Source organism: Lynx canadensis, chromosome A1 (genome assembly GCF_007474595.2).
Source record: "Lynx canadensis isolate LIC74 chromosome A1, mLynCan4.pri.v2, whole genome shotgun sequence".
Classification (NCBI taxonomy): domain Eukaryota; kingdom Metazoa; phylum Chordata; class Mammalia; order Carnivora; family Felidae; genus Lynx; species Lynx canadensis.
Genome location: NC_044303.2, coordinates 140594422 through 140616329, shown reverse-complemented (window position 1 = coordinate 140616329; position 21908 = coordinate 140594422). Strand labels below are relative to the sequence as shown.

At 40.9% G+C, this 21908-nt stretch overlaps 1 protein-coding gene across 1 annotated transcript in view; it reads right to left on the bottom strand.

Moving 5' to 3' along the window:
- The window catches only part of SV2C (synaptic vesicle glycoprotein 2C), a 170249-nt gene extending 148788 nt beyond the window's left edge, over positions 1 to 21461 (bottom strand). Inside the window, 2 exon segments of the mRNA XM_032593357.1 lie at positions 20797 to 20973; positions 20976 to 21461. Of these exon segments, the coding sequence (XP_032449248.1) occupies positions 20797 to 20973; positions 20976 to 21375 (577 nt within the window). The 5' untranslated portion in view covers positions 21376 to 21461.
- Positions 21462 to 21908: the final 447 nt, after the last annotated feature.

The window sequence follows — 21908 nt, the reverse complement described above, 5'->3', positions numbered from 1 at the left end:
TTTCTCAATCAGTTTAAAGAGAAAGGGAAAAGATGCATTCATTATACCATCTTTTATAATTTTATAATGCTCTTTTTCCCTGTGGATTCAAATGACTGGGTGAGGTCACTTGCTTACAGCCTGAAGAATTTCCTTTAGTATTTCTTGAAAAGCAGACCTGTTATCAATAAATCGTCTCTGTTTTTGTTTACCCAGGGTTATCATTATTTGCTTTCATTTCTGAAAGATAGCTTTGCTGGCTATAAGATTTTCGGTTAACAGTGTTTTTTTTCTTTTTTCTGCTCTTTGAATATGTTATTCCACTGTCTCTGGCCTCTCCTGTCTCTGATATAAAGTCAGCTGTATATGGATCTTGTTTTATTATCAAGTCTGACCATCTCTGCCTTTTGATTAGACTGTTTAATTCATAAATATTTAATGTCATTGATATAGTTGAACTTACATCTTCCATTTTACTTTTTGTTTTCTATGTGTCTCTCTGCCCCCATTCCACTTTCATTGTTTTCTTTTTCATTGACTTAATATATTCTAATGTAGCATTTAAATTTCTTTAGTGATTTCTCACTACATTTTAAAATCATTTCCTTAGTGACTTCTCCCTTATAAGTGGTGAGTCATTTTTTTCTTGCTGCTTTCAAGATTTTTTCAAATGTTTACAAATCATATATCTGAGAAAGGGTTCATTTCCAAAATATTAAGGAACTCCAAAAACTCAGTAGCAAAAAAAAATTAAGTAAGCTGATTTTTTAAAAAAAAATGCACAAGAGACCTGAAGAGACATTTACCCAAAAAGACATACAAATGGCCATAGGTACACAAAATGGTGTTCAACATCACAAATTATGAGGGCACTGAAAATCAAAACCACAATGAGATATTATATCACACCTGTTAGCATGGCTATTAACAACAACAACAACAACAAAAAGATAACAAATGTTGGTAAGAATGTAGAGAAGAAGGAAGCCTTGTACACTGTTTGTGGGAATGTAATTCATATAGCCATTATGCAAAACATAATGTAAGTTCTTCAAAATTCCAACAATATGTATGATCCAGGAATCCTACTTCTTCTTCTTTAATGTTTCAAGTTTTTAGTTAAATTCTAGTTATTTAACATAAAGTGTTATATTAGTCTCAGGAGTAGAATTTAGCGATTCATCACTTACCTGTAACACCCAGTGCTCATCACAACAAGTCCCCTCCTTAATATCCATCACCAATTTAGCCCATCCTCCTACCCATCTCCTTTCCAGCAACCCTCAGTTTGTTCTCTGTAGTTCAGAGTGTCTTTTATGCTTTGTTTCCCTGTCTCTCTTTTTTTCTTTCCCCTATATTCATCTGTTTTGTTTCTTAAATAAGTGAAATCATGTGGTATTTGTCTTTCGCTGACTTATTTCGCTTAGCATAATACACACTAGCTCCATCCACATCAGTGCAAATGGCAAGAAAGATTATTCTTTTATAGCTGAGTAATATTCAGCCATATATATATATAGTATTATAGTATATATATATTATAGTGTGTGTATGTATACACATATATACATACTATACATATACATACATAAATATAGTGTGTGTATATTATATATATATATATATATATATATATATATATATATAACCTCTTCTTTATCCATTCATCAGTTGATGGACATTTGGGCTCTTTCCATAATTTGGCTATTATTAGATAATGCTGCTCTAAACATCAGGGTGCATGTGTCTCTTCAAATTAGTATTTTTGTATCCTTTGGGTAAATACAGGAATCCTAGTTCTTGGCATATACCCCAAAGAACTGAAATCAGTATTTCTAAGAGATATCTGCACTCTGACATTCACTGCAGCATTATTTACAGTGGCAAAGCCATAGAATAATCTAAATGTCCATTGATAGATGAATGGATTCTTAACACGTGGTATAAATGAAATTTCATTCAGTTTAATAAAGAAGACAGTCATGTCATTTGCTACAACATGGATGAACTTGAAAGAATATTATGCTAAATCAGACACAAAAATCAAATACTATCTGACCCCACTATTTCATGAACCTAAAATTGCCAGAGAAGGGTGAGAATCAGAGAGTAGAACAGTGGATCCTAGCAGCTGTAGAGAGGGAAACAAAGAGGTGTCAATCAAAGGGTACAAAATTTCAGTTTCACAAGAGGAATAAATCCTAGAGCTCTACTGCAAGGCACGGTGCATACAGTTAACATATTGTAATGCATATTTAAAAGCTTGTTAAGACAGAGGTTGACAATGACAGGGGATGTATTTATTAGTACTGTTCTGGTACAAGGATTTTAATACACTGTCTCCAATCCTCCCTGCTACTCTATAGGTGATGTTTGTAATTACAAGTGGCTGTAAGCTGTTGGGAATAGAGAATGAGAGGCTCTGGAAAAGTGATGATCACAGTTAAAATCTACAAGATAAAGATACTGTTTATTTTTTTTCTAGATTAGCTTACTGAAGCTCAAAATCATACAACTTGCCCAAAATCATACAACTCCCACATGAGAGATTTAGGATTTAAGACCAGCTTTGCCTTGAAGCCTGTGTCTATCCTGTGCTTCTTTGCTTCTTTCCTGATACCCTAATGGGAATATAGAAGTAGACAATGGAAGCCACAGGCCAGAAGTCATCAGAAAATGCCTGATGCTGCCTGTATTAAATCATTCCAGCCCTGTTTTCACAAAGCACTAGCCATTCTTTCTTTTGAATCTCCCTGTTACAGCATCTGCAACAATTAGGTGCACTCATCTGCCATGTGTCTGTCCCCCTCTCTGGCCTGTAAGCACTCAAGAGCAGGAAGCATGTCTTTATGACTCCAGGATCCAGTCTGGGACCCGGGTAGGGAAGTCACTAACTGTTTGCTGGATGATTATGTAAAGAAAGGCAATGTGATCACAACACATACACAGACACCAAAGCCCCAAGGGCTAAGTCTTGGGAAGACCCTGTAGGGAGAGGAGAGAAGAATGTAGAATGAGTACGGAGAACTGAGACTCCAGGCTGAACCAAAGGCAGAGGCATTTTCAGGGAGGAGGGGGTGGTTAACATTTTATTAGGTTCCGCCTCCAGATTCAATTCATGTGATGTGAGGAGGCTTAGGGAAAGCGGCTATTCCTGGGAACGCCTTTCAGGCTCCAAGCTGGGGGAAGTGCTGGGGTCTCTACCAAACATGAACAGCTTAGGACAGGAACAGCTCAGGATGCCCAGAGGTGAGAGGAAGCACCTTCCTCACACTGGGAAGAACCTGGCAATCCCCTGGAGTTCCTCGTCTCCCTTGGCTTTACAGCAGTCTACCCAGGATACATTTCCATGTCAGAACTATAAGAATGTATTTGTCCCTGAGGAGGCAAGCAGCATCTGTGGGGGAACAACCCATCCCTTTTGACTCTGAGAAAATATGATCAAGGCTCCTACTCACCATGTGAGGTACAGTAGAAGTCTGGAGGAGACACCATCACTCTACAAATGTGTAGTGTGCCCAGTGTGGGGAGGGAGGTGGGGGCCAGGAGGCTTCCTTACTGACCCAGCAGAAACCCAGGGGGCAAAGTTGTACTGTATGGTCATAGAGGGACCCTCTGATGGAGTCAGCTCACACCAAGGGAATGAATGGTCATCTTGGAGCTGTCTTTTCCCTGGGGAGTTATACCATTTATCATTCCTATTGACTACTTAAATATGAACATTTCAACAAAGTTTACTTTATTGTTAAATCCAGAAGTACTGGTAACTGAGATGGTTTTCAATTTGGAAAAATAAATAAAATGAGATAGCAGCAGCTAACCCACTTCTCTCCTGGTTTGCCAATTTATCTCCTCTATATATTCTGGATGTGATTACTGGCACATAATGACGCAGAAGTACTAGATAATGGCTACAAATGTGCAATTTACCCTTGCAGAAGGGGATTATAATTTTTCAGCTGCTCCAATCTATGGTATAATTATGTTACTGGAAGTACTATCCAAAACAAATATACCACAGTACCTTGTAATCAATTTTTAAATACTGACTTGTTTTCCTTCCTTTAAAAATATACATTAAAACTCAATTTAGTAGTTGATCTGACATTTGTCCTTTCCACTCTCTGGAACAGATTTCTCATCGCTGCAGGCAATGTCGTTTTCTCTGCCATGCACCTCACCCTCCAAAGCATTCTCAGTTATGGCCACCTCTTCCTTCCCGAAACCTTGCTGCTCTTGGCCTCCAGGCAGCTGAGACTTTTCCTACCTTTCACCATATATTTATGAATTTTCTCCTCCCACACCTAAGCATTCACTGAAGATCTGTTGTTAGCCCCCCTTTCTTCCTCAGGCTTTCCTCTCTCTGTGAGTTCTGCATCTCTATTCAAAGATCTCTCTGAAGTCCATCTCTGGGGGCTAGTTTCTCTGTGAAGTCTCGGGACAAATGCCCTCCTTGACAGTTCTCCTGAGCAGCCTGGTTGGCACCTCAAACTCAACAAAAACTCAGTGGGGACCACTTACCAGGCTCTGTGCTCCAGGCTGAGGGTAGTCTGTAAATAAGACACTCCATTCTTGCGCTTACAGTAACTAAATTTATCTTCCCTCCTACACAAGGGTCCCCCCACTTGCCCACCAATCCCAGAAGTCCCGTCTATATTTTACACACTCCTACCCAACACAACAGCAGGGCATGAGTCCTTAGTGTCTCTGGTATGTTCCTCTCCTGTGCTCCCATAGCTAGGGTTGTGAGGGTCCAGCTATTCACTGGAAAAACCCTGTCCTCTAACAGTCCCTCTGCATCACCCACATCAGGCCCTTGCCATCTACTGGCTGGAACACTCTATGCAAATGAATCTTAACTGATCCCGTTGACTCCTCTCCGACCCATTCCAGACACAGGAGTCTCCCAAAGGAGACTTCTCACCCCATCACGTCTCTGCTCACACCTCCACCGATCCCACCCGCACCAGAATAAACTCATTTAGTCTCCATGAACAGGCAGTTCCCCACCACCTTTCCAAGTGCTCCCTTGTATGTGTGTTCCGCTTCAACAAAGCTGAACCACAATCTACTCACAACACTCAATCCACGTGTTTCCTGCCTTAGGGCCTTTGGTCAGTGTGTTTGCTCTCCCAAAAACTCTCTCCTTTCTGCACCCTGTCTCTGCAAATCCTAATTCTACCTGCAGTGGAAAACCTGGTCAAATACTACAGTCTCCTGAAATCTTTTTTTTAAAACCAGGCTTCCCTCAAACAGAATCAATCTTCAGTCCTCTGGCCCCCATACCGTTTTGACAGGAAATGTCTTTGGGCACAGAGTTTTGTCTGCTTGGCCTCTGTACTTGTCACAAAATAGCACAAGTATCTTAAACCAACTGAAGAAGAATTTGAGGAGTGAATGCATGGAGGACCCCCCTGCTGGTGACCTTCTGTGTGAGAACTGCTGAATTTTGAAAGGTAACATTCCACAAAGTGATCTCTGATCCCTTTCTATTAGTTAGAAAACTAAGTAGTGGCTGGGTGGCTCAGTCAGTTAAGCAACGGACTCTTGATTTCAGCTCAGGCCGTGATCCCACAGTTCGCGGGTTCAAGCCCCACATCAGGTTCTGTGCTGACAGTGCAGAGCCTGCTTGGGAATCTCTCTCTCTTCCTCTCTCTCTCTGCCCCTCTCCTGCTTTCATTCTCTTTCTCTCTCTCTCAGAATAAATAAACTTAAAAAGAAATAAGTAGGTAACTAAACAGACGTAGAACACTGAGAAGCCATCCACTTCTCACAAGTATAATCTGCCTCCTTTTGGATGTGTGTGTTCACATCCACATCGATTCCCACCGCAGGACTTTCCTTCATTCCCTGAGCAGTCTGGTTACCTTTTACCAGTTTCTAATCAGTTCTTTTGACACAGTACTTTTATTTCTGATTTAACTAGATTCTTCAGAGAAAACTAAGCCAACACTCAGAAAAGTCATTTAATTTCACGTTACATAGGAGGGGAAAAAAGCCTGAAGGATTCACATTATAGTTTTATCACCATGCCTCTGGCACTGAGAAACTATTGCCACAAAGCAAAGTCACACTGTGCTGGGACCATTCTGGGATGCATGGCCATAAATGTGGTTAGAGACCGTGATGTCTCCCGCGGTGTAGAAGAAAGACCAGTGTAAAGAAGTCAATACCCATTTCAGCAGGAGAAAACAACACATACGCACCCCTCAGCTGTCAATAAGAGATTTACTTCTTGAAAAGAAAACCTTTCCTCAAAAATGGCACATAAGGCTACCTTGTAACATGTGTTGCTGTGTACATTGGTAAATAAGGAAAACACTTCTACTTACAGGATCACATGCTCCGTTGTTTAAAATTACAACATCACGTATAACCTTCATTATCACAACTGTTGGGGATGCTGCTGCTTCTTGGCTGGGGGTGGGGGGGAGGAACTACGACAGTGCTACTCACAGTGGGGTTCATAACCACCAGCTTCAGCCTCACTGGGATCCCAGCTCATTTTAGCAGGAAGAATCCCAGGCCCAACCCAGGTCTGCTGTATCAAAGCCTACATCTTTAGGCTGAGAAGCAGTGGTGGAGAACAGTGTTTCTGGAACCTCCCTCTAAACAAGAATCATTCGGGATGCTTATAAAACATATATACAGTTCCCAGGCCCATCCCCTAGCAATGATTCACGAAGTCTGAGATGGGATGTGATTGCGATTAAGTGAGATAGTGAAATTAACGACTGATTGGATGCCTCACTTACAGAAGGCAAAGAACAAACTACCCCCATCCCATGCTGTTATCTCCACTACCAGGAGGGTTGCCAGATTTAGCAAATAAAAAACATGATGCCCAGTTACATTTGAATTTCAGATAAACAAATAATATTTTAAGCATATCGCAAATTTTGCTTGGCATATACTTATATTAAAATATTATTTGCTTGTTATTTATCTGAAATTCAAATCTACCTGGGCACCCTGTTTTATCTGGCAACTCTATACCCTGATTTTGGAATATCTAGGGGAGGGGAATGAGTGGCAGAAAAAATGGGAAAAATAGATCTGGCCCAGCTTATGAAGAGCTTTGAATACCATACTCAGGAGTTTAAAGCAATCTGTATACTAACCAGCAAACGTTTTGATCAGGGATGTGATGTGACCTGCATCCTTCACCCACTTCCCCCAGGAATGATCTGAAAAGCAATGGGAAGAGTCTTGCTGTAACAAGAGTCTCCATCCCAAAGACCCTTTAGGATGGAAACACAGAGATTGAAGAGGTCATAGTCATGGCCAGTGACCACATCACAAAGAATAGGAAAGTTAAAATTTCAAAACCTTGAGTTTATTTTGTATTAACTCTAAATTCTTCAAGCAATTATTTAAACCCTGCCTGACTCATAAAAAATAATTTAAGCCAGCTACTTGACTTTTCACCACAATAACTTGTGCACAGCCTAGCCTAGCTTGATTTACAGAGAGCTATTTGCAACTGGGAACAAAAGGAGATACAGTAATACACCAAAAGCCAACTTCCAATGTCCTTCTAATGCCTACTTTGCCAAAATCTTGCACTTGGTTTCTGGACATCCCATGTATCCGTTATAAAGCCCCCACTTATAAAGTCAAGCAATTACTCAGCAACTCTCAGTTCCTTCACGTAGTCTATTTACTCTTATTTAGCAGATAATCCTTAACAATCTTAGTTATCAAGTTTCCTAATCCACAGCACAGAAGCATCAGGGGATGAGTGACAGACAGTTAAGTGGCAGCAGTGACAGGATGGTAGAAAGGGGTGAAGAAAAACCAAAGTATTACATAAAGAATAAAAATGGATGCCCTGAACTATCAGGACACATTTAAATTATAAGAAATTTAGAAATAATATAAAACACTTTTGATTTCCGTTTAAGAAATAGGCTTAAACAGGGGCACCTGGGTGGCTCAGTTGGTTGAGTGTCCAACTTTGGCTCAGGTCATGATCTTGCAGTTTGTGGGTTTGAGCCCCACATCGGGCTTTGTGCTGACAACTCAGAGCCTGGAGCCTGTTTCAGATTCTGTCTCCCTCTCTCTGCCCCTCCCCACTCATGCTGTCTCTTTCTCTCTGTCAAAAATAAATCAACATTAAAAAAAAATTTTTTTAAATAAAAAGAAATAGGCTTAAACAAGAAGAAGCTTTGACTCTTAATAAGGTAAACTTTACTTAAAATAAATATCTCACTTTTCAAACAAGTTACATAGTAAAGTCTTACGTTTTAATCTAATGATTACCTTGACTCCAAGTTTACTAAAAAATTGCCTACAGAATATTCTAGGTTATTATTTGTTCCTCTCTGATTTTCAAGTAGCATACTTGGTCCACCCAATCCCTCCCTTCACTCTCAAATATTCCCCAAGAAGCTCAACAAGAGTTCAGCAGTCTAGAATATCCTTTCTTTAAATGTTTTTATTTATTTTTGAGAGAGAGAGGCAGAGTGTGAGCAGGGCAGGAATGGAGAGAGAGGAGACACACAAAATCTGAAGCAGGCTCTGAGCTGTCAGCACAGAGCCTGACACGGGGCTCGAACCTATGAACCGCGAGATCATGACCTAAGCCAAAGTCGGACGCTTAACCTACTGAGCACCCAGGTGCCCCTAGAATATTCTTCCAGGAGAGGCCATTATGGCAAACTCCATGACCAGAATTAGTCTGGATTCCCTCAGGAAGAAAGGTGCCTATAGGAATAGCTGCTATTGACAAAGACGGAGCCACATCAGGACTCCAATTCCTGCGACAGTGCAGGAAACAGGGCAGGAGATGCTGCTCTGCTAATACATTTGTATCTGTCCAGGACTCACTGCCAGCCCAGCATCTCCCCAAACACAGGGGACAGTGAACTCCAGCCATCTGTGCTACGAGCACCCAACCACCTCCGAAACGACTTCTAATTGTTTTTTTTTTCTTTTTGAATTGTGTTAAATTTATAGAACATAAAATTTGCCAGCTTAACTATTTTAAGCATATAATTCAGTGCCATCAACTACATTCACAATGTTGTGCAACCATCACGACCATCTTTTCCCAAAGTTTTTCACCATTCCAAACAGAAACTTGAACTTCTGAGCAGTAACTCCTCATTCCTCTCCCTCCCAGCCCTGGTAATTAACCTACTCTCTGTCTTGGTGAATTTGTCTATTCTAGATAATTCATATAAGTGCAATCACACAACCATTTGTCCTTTTGTGTCTGCCTTATTTCACCTAGCATAACGTTTTCAAGATTCGTCCATGTTGTCGTCTATCAAAGCTTTATTCTTTCTTTAAAACGTTTCTCTTTGGTTTACCTTCTTTCTTTCTCTCACTTGATTCTACGTTTTGTTTCTTCCTATTATTATTTGAAAAAAAATTTTTAATGTTTATTTATTTTTGAGGGAGAGAGGGTGCGTGAGCAGGGCAGGGGCACAGAGAGGGAGACAAAGAATCCGAAGCAGGCTCCAGGCTCTGAGCTGTCAGCACAGAGCCCCATGAGGAGCTCGAACCCACAAACTGTGAGATCATGACCTGAGCTGAAGTCACATGCTCAACCGACTGAGCCACCCAGGTACCCATTTCTCATTATTTAATTCCATCCTTCTTTCCAACTTTGAACATTGCTAACCACTAACCGGCTTCCTCCTGTCCATCCATTCCTTCCTTAACTTGACAAAGTTGGAGACGCTGACTCCACCTCAGGGTGTTATCTTCCTTACACTTCAGCTCATTACTAGTCAGGAAGCACAGTCCCTGAGGGAGGGCATCCTTCCTTTCCACACTGCTGGAACACACTGTGTTTTCATGTACCAGCTGAATCCCTAGGAGAAAGGGTGTGTGTGTGTGTGTGTGTTTGTGCGCGCACGCATGCGGTCGAACTATCTTTGCTACGCTGTCATGAATGAGCCTACAGAAGTACGGCAAGATATGATAATATGGTCTCAGAGTGTTGGGAGGAAAGCTCAAACATACGGTCACAGAGGTAAGCTGGATTCTTGATTCTGGAGGTAAAAGCAGTGTCCCCAAACTCCCCCCAAATATGCCCCAGTCCTTACTCTCCCCCTCCTGACAGTGGTACTACCCATGGGTAGATTTGATTTTTACTTAGTCATTGGGAAGGGTAAAGAGACTCCTGCATCCTAAAATATTACCTGGGGGCAAAAACTTGGCCTCTCACCACAGGTTCCCTCCTTTCTGGTAGGCACATTGTCGATATTAACTGGGTGTCTATGCTACCTGGCATCACTCTCTTTGCAGAAAAGGGCACACACATTTCATTCTCACTTAGGTTCATGCAAATCCCTCTCAAGGACTAAGATATTCCTAGCAATGAATTTACTCAACACAACTCTTTCTCTTTAAACATCACGAATACCTAAATTTAAATACCAAAAGACTTCAAGAATGTAACCTATTTTGTATATTGATCTTTGGTAATTCAAATGCTACAAAACTATTCCCAAAACGTTTGCTTCTCTGCAGAACAACAGCAATCATATTCTCTTAGAAGAAAGCCACGTTCCAGCACTTACTTGAAAGCACCTTATGAATATCCTGTATTAAGTAGACCTGTATTAAGTAGTACACAGTAGACCTGTGCCCAACTTTCTCAGCTTCTTTTCCTGACTTCACAAAGGGCATACCAAATGTTAAGCAGGCCCCTTAACTTCCCCTCTAAGAGCTTGTTCCATGCTATGCCCCTGAACAAAACTCTTCTCCCAGGCACAAACCAAGGGTGCTGGGCAGATGCAAGCTATATCCTAGCAGCACTGAGGCAATCTGCCCTACAAAAGTGCCAGGTGGTGTGGCTCCATCCTGATCTCTGTAGCTCTTCCTGGGCTGTTAGGAAAGAAGACACTCTTCCTTCCCTCCCACCCCAACTTGCTCTGATGTTGCTTGGCTGACCTGATGGTGCAGATGGATGCCGACTGCTCCTTCCATCAAGCCCCAGGCTGGCCACAGTGCAGGCTGGTAGGTCTTACGCTTGGTTGAGAACTCCCTTGTCAGTGACATAACTAATACAGTCCTTTGTCTTAAAGCAGGGCCTTTCTTTCTTTCTTTTTTTTTTTAATATGGTAATTATATTGATGTCAGTTATTAAGGACAGTGGTGCCAAGATACTACCACCTTTTCATCACTAGCCAGGTGCCTCGGTGCAGTTTACAACCTGCAAAACTGTACAAAGCAGCCCTACAATGTCAAGTGATTCAGGTGGATTTTCAGCAGTTTCTCAGCTGTCAGCTTCTCTGTTTCCTGGCTTTGTCTTGAGAGTGAAAAAAAACTTAATGGCAGAAATAAACAATATTCCAATATTTAGAAATATTTGCTCGTTTCTAATAGGTATAGGAAGATTGCATTTTTAATGTAGGAAAATACACATGACAAAATTTATCATCTTTCGCATTTAGAGATAAGAGAGATAAGAGATAAGAGAGATGTGAAAATAATTTAAAGATCATTATATTCTATTTTTAAGCAAATTCCTTACATTAGAAATTTTTAGTTGGAAAAACTCATTGTGTCCTCATCATTTTATATTTCATCAGAGATCTCAGTTTTGAAATTGAAGGTAAGAACTATACCCAAGGACCTCTTTTACTTTTTCTGTCACAATCTTTAAAAGGCCAATAAGAAATTTCTAAGTGTAAGGTAAGAATGTCAGTTTGCAAATATGTGGGTTGGGAATACTTGCTTCAGTCATTTATCAGAATAACTCTTCAAGATGAATGTAATTAAACCATTTCCTACTCCCTGAAGCATTTTGCAGGAACCTTAGTTCCTATACAAGCTCTTGTTACGTGAGAATATTGAGAGATTAGATTTCCCATGAAAAGGGGTGATTTCATCTTCCTGGTTGGAATTCAAACCTACAAACCCAAATTATTTGAATTTGGCTTGATACAGTTATTAGATGATTAACATTTCAAACTGCCTTATTTAAACCAACATGCAATTAACAAAGTCTCTAAACTAACAACAGATCAGCAAATTCTACAGTGACTTCAGGGACAGTCCCAGATTGAATCAGAATAATGTAATGTAGTGTAATGTAATGTACTGTAATGTAATGTAATGTAATGTAATGTAATGTAATGTAATATGTACCACCACTGGAATCAGAATCCTCATCCAGAAGTGTTCTAGGATGCAGGGATATAGGGATTCAGGATGCAAGGATCAGCCTTTAGGTTCAAAGCTATATTGTAGGAAAACCCCCAATGAGCCTCCGGGTGACAGAAAGGCAGCCCTTTACTATCACACTCTCAAAGTCTCAGAATGCTGCTTATTGGCAAGATTCTGGAATGTGGCATGGGGTTTCTGTTCACTCCTATCCTGTGAAAATGTATCACAGACTTCCTGGATGGAGGAATTGTTTCAGGCTACATAGGCCAAATCCACTAGGAGGTTAGAATGAATGACCAGAGGAAATAAGACCCAAGGATATAAGGCAACAAATTATTGAGTCTTCTTTTCCAATTTGGCAATAATGAATCCAAATAAGATTTTGTTAGTGTTGGTGAACAGGATGTTCTCTAGAAGCCAATAACTTTTTAATTCCAATTAGAATCACTGTGACAGCTGAGAGGCTAAACAGAAGCAGAGGGCACACACACACACACACACACACACACACACAATGGAGATCAAACCTCCCTTCAAGATACCAAGGCAGATGTCAATAACAAAGGGATTGGGCAGGGTATATAGTTGCTGATCCTGAAATCTGCAGCCTACACTTTTAGCGTACAAAGCCACTCATCTTAAAATTTAGAACACATTTACAGAAGTAGAAAAAAACACTCCAGGGGCGCCTGGGTGGCGCAGTCGGTTAAGCGTCTGACTTCAGCCAGGTCACGATCTCACGGTCCGTGAGTTCGAGCCCCGCGTCAGGCTCTGGGCTGATGGCTCAGAGCCTGGAGCCTGTTTCCGATTCTGTGTCTCCCTCTCTCTGCCCCTCCCCCGTTCATGCTCTGTCTCTCTCTGTCCCAAAAATAAATAAACGTTGAAAAAAAAAAAACTTTTAAAAGAAAAAAACACTCCTAAAATTCATATGAAACCACAAAACACCCTTAATAGCCAAGATGTCCTCAGAAAGAAGAACAAAACAGGAGGCATCACACCGCCTGATTTCAAGATACACTATGCAGCTACAGTCATCAAAACAGTATAGTACTGGCATAAAAACAGACAAATAGACCAGTGGAACAGAATCAAGAGCCCAGAAGTAAACTCAAGCATAGACAGTAACTAATATTTGACAAAAGAGCCAAGAATACTCAATGGAAAAAAGTGCTTTAATAAACAGTGCTGGGATAATTGGATTGTATTTAATTACATGTAAATACATGTAAGAGAATGAAACCGGACCCATATCTTAAAGCACTCACAGAAATGAACTCAAAATGGATTAAGACTTAATCCCTTATAATCATGATACTGCACTCTCCTGGGATTATATCTGAAGGAAATAAAAACTCCAACTCAGAAAGACACCTGCACCACCATGTTCATAGCAGCATCATTGCAATAGGCAAGACACGGAAACAACCTAAATGTCTATTGATGGGTGAATGGATAAAGAAGGTATGGTGTGTATGCACATACACGCACACCACACACACACACACACACACACACAGTGAAATATTTTTCAGCCATTAAAAAAACAAAACAAGGAAAGTCAACCATTTGCAACATCATGGATGGACCTTGAAGGCATTATATTCAGTGAAATAAGTCAGATGGAGAAAGACACACAAACACTGTATGATCCCACTTATATGCAGAACAATAACAACAACAACAAACACCCAAAAACCTAAAGAAAAATCATAGAAAAAAGAGATCAGACTTGTGGTTATCAGAGGCAGCGGGGGGGGGGGGGGGAGAGGAGGGATAAATGGAGGAAGATGGTCAAAAGGTATAAGCCTCCAGTTATAAGTAAGTACTAGTATAATCTATAACATGATGACTATAGCTAATACTGGAGTATGATACACAGTTGACCCTTCAACAACAAAGTTTTGAACTACATGGGTCCATTATACATGGATTTTTTTTAATATAAATATAGTACAATAAGTGTATTTTTTCTTTGTTATGATTTCCTTTTTTCTAGGTTACTTTATTATAAGAATATAATATATAATGCATGTAGCATACACACTATGTGTTAATAAGACTGTTTATGTGAATCAGTAAGGCTTCCTACTGAGAACAGGCTATCAGTAGTTAGTTTTGGGGGAGTGAAAGTTACACTGGGTTTTCACCCGTGCAGAGGGTCACAGCGCCTGTAACCCCTAAGTGGTTCAAGAATCAAGTACGTTGGAAGTTGCTAAGAGAGTTTGGTACAATTCCCCTGGGGGAAAAAAAAAGAAAGAAAAAGGGAGTTCGTAATCCTAAGAGTTCTCGTGATAAGGAAACAATTTTTTTTCCTTTTTTTTCTCTCTTATCTTTTTATTGCATTTATAGAGAAGATGGACATTAGCTGAACCTAGTATGGCAATCATTTCACATATACATAAACCATCATGCTGTACACTTAAATTACACAGCGATATACACAGTTATTTCTCAAACTGAGAAAGATATACAGAGTATACCCAGATGCCCCAATGATCAAAACTTGGAATAAAGCCTAAGACCGCATCATTTTGGTATCAGCTCAGATATACTGGTCTACCTGGCAGCACTGGGAACAGGTAATACACACACTGAATGAAACGACTGGTTCGACACACACTGAGCCAGTTACTGTATTCTGCCTGCAATCTAGTGGCAACGAGCAGTCAACAGGAGGAAAGAAAAAGATATATCAGAAACTTGAAGCTTGTTTTATTTTGTTTTTTAAACATGGACAGCTAAAGATAAGGAGCTAGAAATCCAAAAGAATATGTCTTCTTTTGGTAATACCTAAAAGAATAAGGGAGCATATGCAGAGATGCACAGAAATTAGGGATAGTTCAGGTCATATCCATCCAGCCCAGCCTTCAAGGACAACCACCATTTCTATAAGTGGCAAATGAAGTAGCAGGGGAGAGAGAGACCAGAGAGAGAACTCGGTATGTTCCAAGAAATTCTACCACCTAGGTAGAAACTACGGAAAGAACAGTTAAAAGACACGCTTAAGGTCTACTAGCGATTTTGTTTTATTTACCATTGTATCTCTAGAGTCTAAAACCATGCCAGTCACATAGTCATTGCTCAACAATTTTTGTTGAATGAGTCATCATAGTTGGTCAAGAGAAGGTATACGAATTCCAAACACTCTGACTTGATAGGCAAGTATGAATAGTTTCCAAACTGACACGTCCAAAAATGAAAAAAAGTCAAGAAAAATTCCATTCATATGTACCAATACATTCTTGATGCTTTGATGTTCATGGTCCACCTCTGTTTTTGCCCAACATGCCAATCAACCCGCTAATGCTATAGAGGTTCTAAAGGCAAATTAGTCTGTGCTACAATAGGGTATTACTCTGGGACACCCAGGTGGGCCTTCCAGGTTGCTGGCTACTCCACCCAGTCCTGGTCGGACCTGGTTCCCACGTGTTCCCAAACTAGATGTGTCAGCACACCCTGAACACATCCATCTCTCAGAAGCAGACTCCCAGGAGTGAAGCTCACCAAGACAGACGGCAAAATCAGAACGCCAATTGGTTAATTTAAATGAAACACAGATTTCCACAAAGACTTGGCATCCTCTGGCAGGCACATTCCTGATGGGCAAGCTCTAAAGCAAGCTGGAATTTGAAATCTTTAAAGGGCTTTGGAGCGTGGAATTAGAGCGAGAGGTCTTTGCTACAGGATTCATGTCTTTACAGACCCCAGGCCTCAGGCAGCCTTCCTTACAATAGTGATACATGTGGCCCCCCAAACCACATCGGTTAAGATTTTAGGTCAGGGCACTGCAAACCCTGACCAGCACTAGAAGGCTCACTGACAACATTCTGCATCTATGACTTCCCTCCTGTTGGTCCTCTACTACTGATGAATGCCCACTCAAAATAACACATTCTTACTTTTTGATACGTCCATATCCTCAGTGAGGTCTCAAAGTGTTAATGATCGCAGGGACTGTCATCTCAAATATTTGTTGAGATTCCGTTATGTACTAGGCACTGATGTGGGCGGTGGGGAAAACAATAGTTCACAACACTGGACAAAAACCCCTGGTCCCATGGGGCTCATGTCCCCTTGTATTTTTGAGGAAAGCGTATTTCTCATTTGTGACTGTTGCCCTTATGTACTGTGTATAAATAAAGACAACAACAACAACAACCAGGGCGTATCCTCTGTTAGGGCTTAGGAAAGGGAGAAAAAGATGTAATATCAATAGGTGATTACACTGTTGGAATCCATGAACAAAAGTGAATTTTTAGATCTGCCCTCCCCCCCTTGAGATACCGGAGTGGTATATTTCTGCCAACAATTGAGAATACTGTATTCTCCTAGAAGTAACCCCAGTCCAGAGGCCTTTAAATGAAAATGTTGGAGAACTGGAAAGGCAGATGGGATGAGGAGCTGGGATGGGTGGCAGTCTGGCTCTCCCAACAGGCAGCGATGCATTAGGCAAGTCAGGTACACTCCCAAGTCCCCCCCTCATTTTTAAGGTGACAGGGTCTGCCTAAAACACTAAGACACCAGCAGCTGGGAAATACCATGATCTCCCTTGATAATAGCACCAATCCTTATTCGCAGTCTCCCTTACAGTGGCCCTGGGCCATGCCCCACACACAAAAGCTACTGCACAAATCGTGCTTTATCAAACACAGAACCTATTGTAACACCAGAGGGGCAGCTGAAGTCGCAGAAAAGATGTATAAAAATTTCTGTCGGGATGCCTGGGTGGCTCAGTCAGTTAAGCGTCCGACTTCGGCTCAGGTCATGATCTCACAGTTTGTGGGTTTGAACCCTGCCTGGGGCTCTGTGCTGAAAGCTCAGAGCCTGGAGCCCGCTTCGGATTCTGTGTCTCCCTCTCTCTCAGCCCCTCCCCCACTTGTGCTCGTCTCTCTTCTCTCAAACGAAACAAAACAAGACAAACCTTAAAAAAAAATTGTGTTGTTCTTTAGCTATTAAACCCTTTATTCACGAGCTTTGCTCGCTGTTTTCGTCTTAACGGTCTTTTGCACTGCCAGTAACTTCTTAAATGCCAGAACTGAGAGACTGTTTGGAATCCTTCCTGCAGGACCCTGCAGCCACCAGGGCGCCTGCATGGCTCAGTCGGTTAAGTGTCCGGCTCTTGCTTTTGGCTCAGGTCTTGATCTCACAGAGATCATGGAGTCCCACGTCGTGCTCCGCTGCGCTCACAGCACCGGGCCTGCTTGGGATTCTCTTTCTCCTTCTCTGCCCCTCCCCTGCTCTTGTGCGCATATGCGCTCTCTCTCCATCTCTCAAAACTCAAAAAAAAAAAAAAAAAAAAAAAAAAAGACTGCAGCACCTGAGGGGTGACAGATCTCTTCCTTTTCCCAGCGACATCCAGGCCTCCCCGCTCTCCTGGTTGCACCTCTTCCGCCATCCTCCTCATCAGCAGCCCCATAATAGAGCATTCTGCGGGAACCACTGTCCCCCTCGTTGAGGTCACCAGCAGTGTCATCTTAAATGAGATTGCTCACAAACCAACTGTGCTTCAGTCCAAAAGGACAGTGGCTCACTGGACTCCTGGGACGCTCCCCAGGATCTCAAAGGGAGAAGTCTAAAACAAACTCTTCATCCTTCTGCCTCAGGTTCAAACCTGTACTCCGCATTACTTTATTTGATGAATCACCTTCTTTTCATCAACTGTCCACTTGTTCCGCCATCTGAATTCATCGAGGACCAATCCTTGCTGACCCTCCCTCTGGAACAGCTCTCAAATCCTGGCTTTTTCCCCCACTGTCTCGGTCAGGTCGCGACACCTTACGTGGTCTCTCAGCCTCAAGTCTATTTTGCTTCTCTTCCAGCTGTTGATATTTGTTTCTTCGTGCTAGCAACATGCAGACATTGTGTGATTTCTCCATACTAGACTATAACTTCCTTGGATACAGAAACCTCATCCTTATTTGTCCTATTATCCCCAGTGGTACACTATGCTTTGCACATAATAAATGCTCAATAATAGACTTTGGCAATGGAGCATGGATTATCTTAAATAAGACTGCACCTTATTTCCCCAAAGAACAGCTCGTTAGATAATTAATATTTACTCTTTTTCCCAGCCCAATTAACAATGTTATATATACACACAGGCCATACACATAGACACCTGCACACACAGTCACTATCTTTAAGTCAATCTTCTAGCAAACATCAAGAGAGGCTCTATCTCCCAAATAAATGAGACATAAATTGGTTCATATTTTTTGTTCCTGGTCTTCCTTGAGAGAACGACACAATACTTAGTGCCAAATGAGAAATTACTTTGCAAATCTATATCCCCCAAATACCACCAAACATGGGTCATGCATCTTTCTTGCATTTTGATCCCATTGCTGTGACTTAGTGTGGTAATTATATTACAAAGCTATTATTCAATGGAATGAAAATGGCAAAACAATTTAAATGCTTGTCTAAAAAAACTCCATTAGAATGCAATTATAAGTGAAATTACAGTGGCAAAATAATTGAAATGCAAGTCTGGAAGGTACAGTTATGAAACCATTAAAATGCTTCTGTTGGGGACTCACAATGTTGAGTGAAACCATACGCTCTTGGGGACACAGTTTTAATTCACTAAAGCAGTCACACTTATGGAAAGAGGAAAATATCACTGCTCCAATTGTTCCACAGCATTATCTGAACTTCTGAATGTCACCTAGGGGTGTGTAACATCAGCAGGGTTTAAAGGTGTATGCAATAAACTGATAAGAGAACCAGGTGTCATACTGTGTTTCCATTCGGCACCAAGAAGATAAAGGCAAGCTTAGTTTAGAGTTTTCTGAAATGTTTCCAATATAAAAGCTAGGATTATAATGTGAAATGCTTTTTATCCTAAAATGAAGCTTGCAATTATTAAATATGTGTACAGTTGTATTCCTAAGTATCTATCTCCTTAAAATGTTCTGCTGATGCACTCCTTTTGCAACATCTTGATAAATATTTTGATTCCCAGCCTTATAGTAGATATAGCTGCTCACCAAAAGAAAAAAAACACACACAAAGGCAAAATACAGTGCTGGATACATACGAGGTACACTGAAATGATCAATTTGACAAACGACTAAGGACCCTCCTCAAAATTACGTTCTGTATTTTGATGGCTGAACACAGAGATGAGTCTACCAGCAAAAACAGGCAAAATACGTCCCACCCCCACCCTCTGTCCCTCACAGTCCGCTTCCAAGGATCTATCTCTTTCAGCTAAGTCAATAAAAAAATAGATGCTAGGACGGGGTCATATAAAGAAACAAGTGTTAAAGGCATGAGATGTAAATCTTTTTCTCATGATTTTCTCTCTTTCACTGTCACAGAGCAGGTTAGAAAATGCATTTAATCGCATTTTTTTTCACACAGAAAACTTCACAGCATCAATGACTATAACATTACTCAACAAAATTACTCAGTTTCCACAAAAAGACTTGCAGACTTTTGTTCATCAAACTTTAGTTTTAAAAAGTCCCTTGAAAATATAGATACCAAGTACTCTTACTCTCACAGACTCTGAGACACATATAGATTTCATATGCACATAAACATGTTGTCTGGGGTATGCTTAGCAAAAGGGGTTTGAAAGTCCTCCTACCTTAATCTACTGAATGCTTGACGTGGACTTAAATTGTTGGGGCTATGTGGCTGTGTGCATGTTTCTTGGCCTTCTTATTTCCCTTCCACAAGGGAGGGTTCCTTTGAACCTCAAGGTCATGGTAACTTCTGCTATATAGATATTTGATAGAGAAGTTGTATTATTTTTACACATATATTTAGATATTAATATGATTTGAAATAGATTTAAAAAAATTTTTTAGTTCATTTATTTATTTTGAGAGAGAGAGCGTGCACGTGAGTGAGCACAAGCAGGGGAGGGACAGAGACAAGAGGGACAGAGAGAATCCCAAGCAGGCTCCACACTATCAGTGGCAGAGCCTTATGGGGGACTTGAACTCACAAACTGTGAGATTATGACCTGAGCTGAGATCAAGAGTTGGACGCTTAACTGACTGAGCCACCCAGCTGCCCGATTTGAAATAGATTTTTAAAGCATATGAGGAAGTTTCTTCCAGTTAGGCACAAAGGTACAAGCTTTGAAAAAGAAAAGTCATCTAGAGAAAATTCTATGAATAAAACTAACTGAAAAAATAAACAAGCAAACATACACATAGATTAAAGGGAAAAAAAAAACCAGCGGGGTCCCAAAAGTATTTAAATCATAGTATTATACATAAATTTGAAATTCAGAATTTTAAATCACATTTGTCAGAGTTATGAGGAATTAACCTCTATATTTAGAAAAGTACCACAATATGTTTTCATATAGTAGTCCTTATTAACTTCCAAGGACATATCTTTAGAAGTTAATAAAGGAGAACCCAATAAAACATTTGTAATAATATAAAACATACTGCTCTTAATTTGAAATGCATAAACATATAAGTTGGATTGATGGATGAATAGATGATAGAGAAAATACGGTAAATGTTAACTATAGGATCTAGGTAGTGGATATATACAGGCATCATTGTACAATATTTTTTATTCTTTTGCATGTTTAAAGCTGTTCCTAATAATGTAGTGGTGAGGGGGGAAGCAGTGCTCTGGATGAAAAGTAAGTATTCTATTTGTTAACGGTGCTCTACAAATAAGCCAGTTTCAGAATCTGTGTCACAGGCATGATGCACTCACCTAGCCATCCGGATCCTGAATTTGGAATGCACAGGTCTGTCTCAGCGCTGGGCAACACGAAGCCAACAACAAACACCTCCACACCATCCGCCATAAGGGCCATGCCCAGCACAAAGAAAAGGGCCCACTGGAAACGGCCGTGACCACACTCTTGGATTATCAGCTCATACTGCTGGCTAGTTCTTCCTCATCAGCTTTCCTCTCTGACTCCAGCTCCTGGCGGTCCTTGTGCACATCGCCCTTAGGCTGCCCCACTGACACAATGCTGTCCTTCCCTTGGTTCATACTGGGGATGCCCTGATACTCCCCTTCATAGATTTCATCATCTTCATCATGGCCCTCGGTAGCTTCACTGGAGCCTTCATCATCATTGGCCTCCCCATTATAGGTCTCTCCAGGTGGGTAATAGTCATCATCCTCTTCTTCATCTTGGAACCGACTATAGGACCGCTGGGTGTATTCATCTTGGGCCCGGTCCACTGCCTGGTTCACCTTCTTTACAGTTTGTTTCTTCACCTCCCGGGCAATGTCCTTGGCGCCCTTCATCAGTGAAGTCCTATCCTTGTAACAGTCTTCCATCTTATCTCAACTGATGGCAAATGCGAAGATGGGAAGTTTTCAGACTCTGATCAGTGGGTCAGCCTGACAGCATCATCCACTTTGGCTTCAAAACAGAACTGCAAAAGAAGAAAAGCCACACAAGATACTTAGTAATTCCTTTCTTGTCTTTTTCACCATCTATCCCTTGGTCTCTGGTCTCTTTTCACTGTCGCCCTCAGACTAAGACACAGAATTAGCTTTGCATGGAATGCCACAGGAATTCCCTGAGGATAAACAGGACGTCTGGAACCTCGAAAAGTACATCCAACACATTTGGATTGAGAAAAAATAGTATTGCTCACAGACATATACACACACTGCAAAGTCAAAACCAGAATATGAGAAGAATCCTGTCTGAACTTATTTCCTAGTATTAAAAAAAAAAGCAGGCAAGCAGCCCCATATACAATGCTATTGAGTCATATATATATTTGTAAAATGCATTTTACCTCTCCTTTCATTGTATTTCCTTCCAATAAATAACAAAGACTCATGCAGTGCCCCCAAACTGC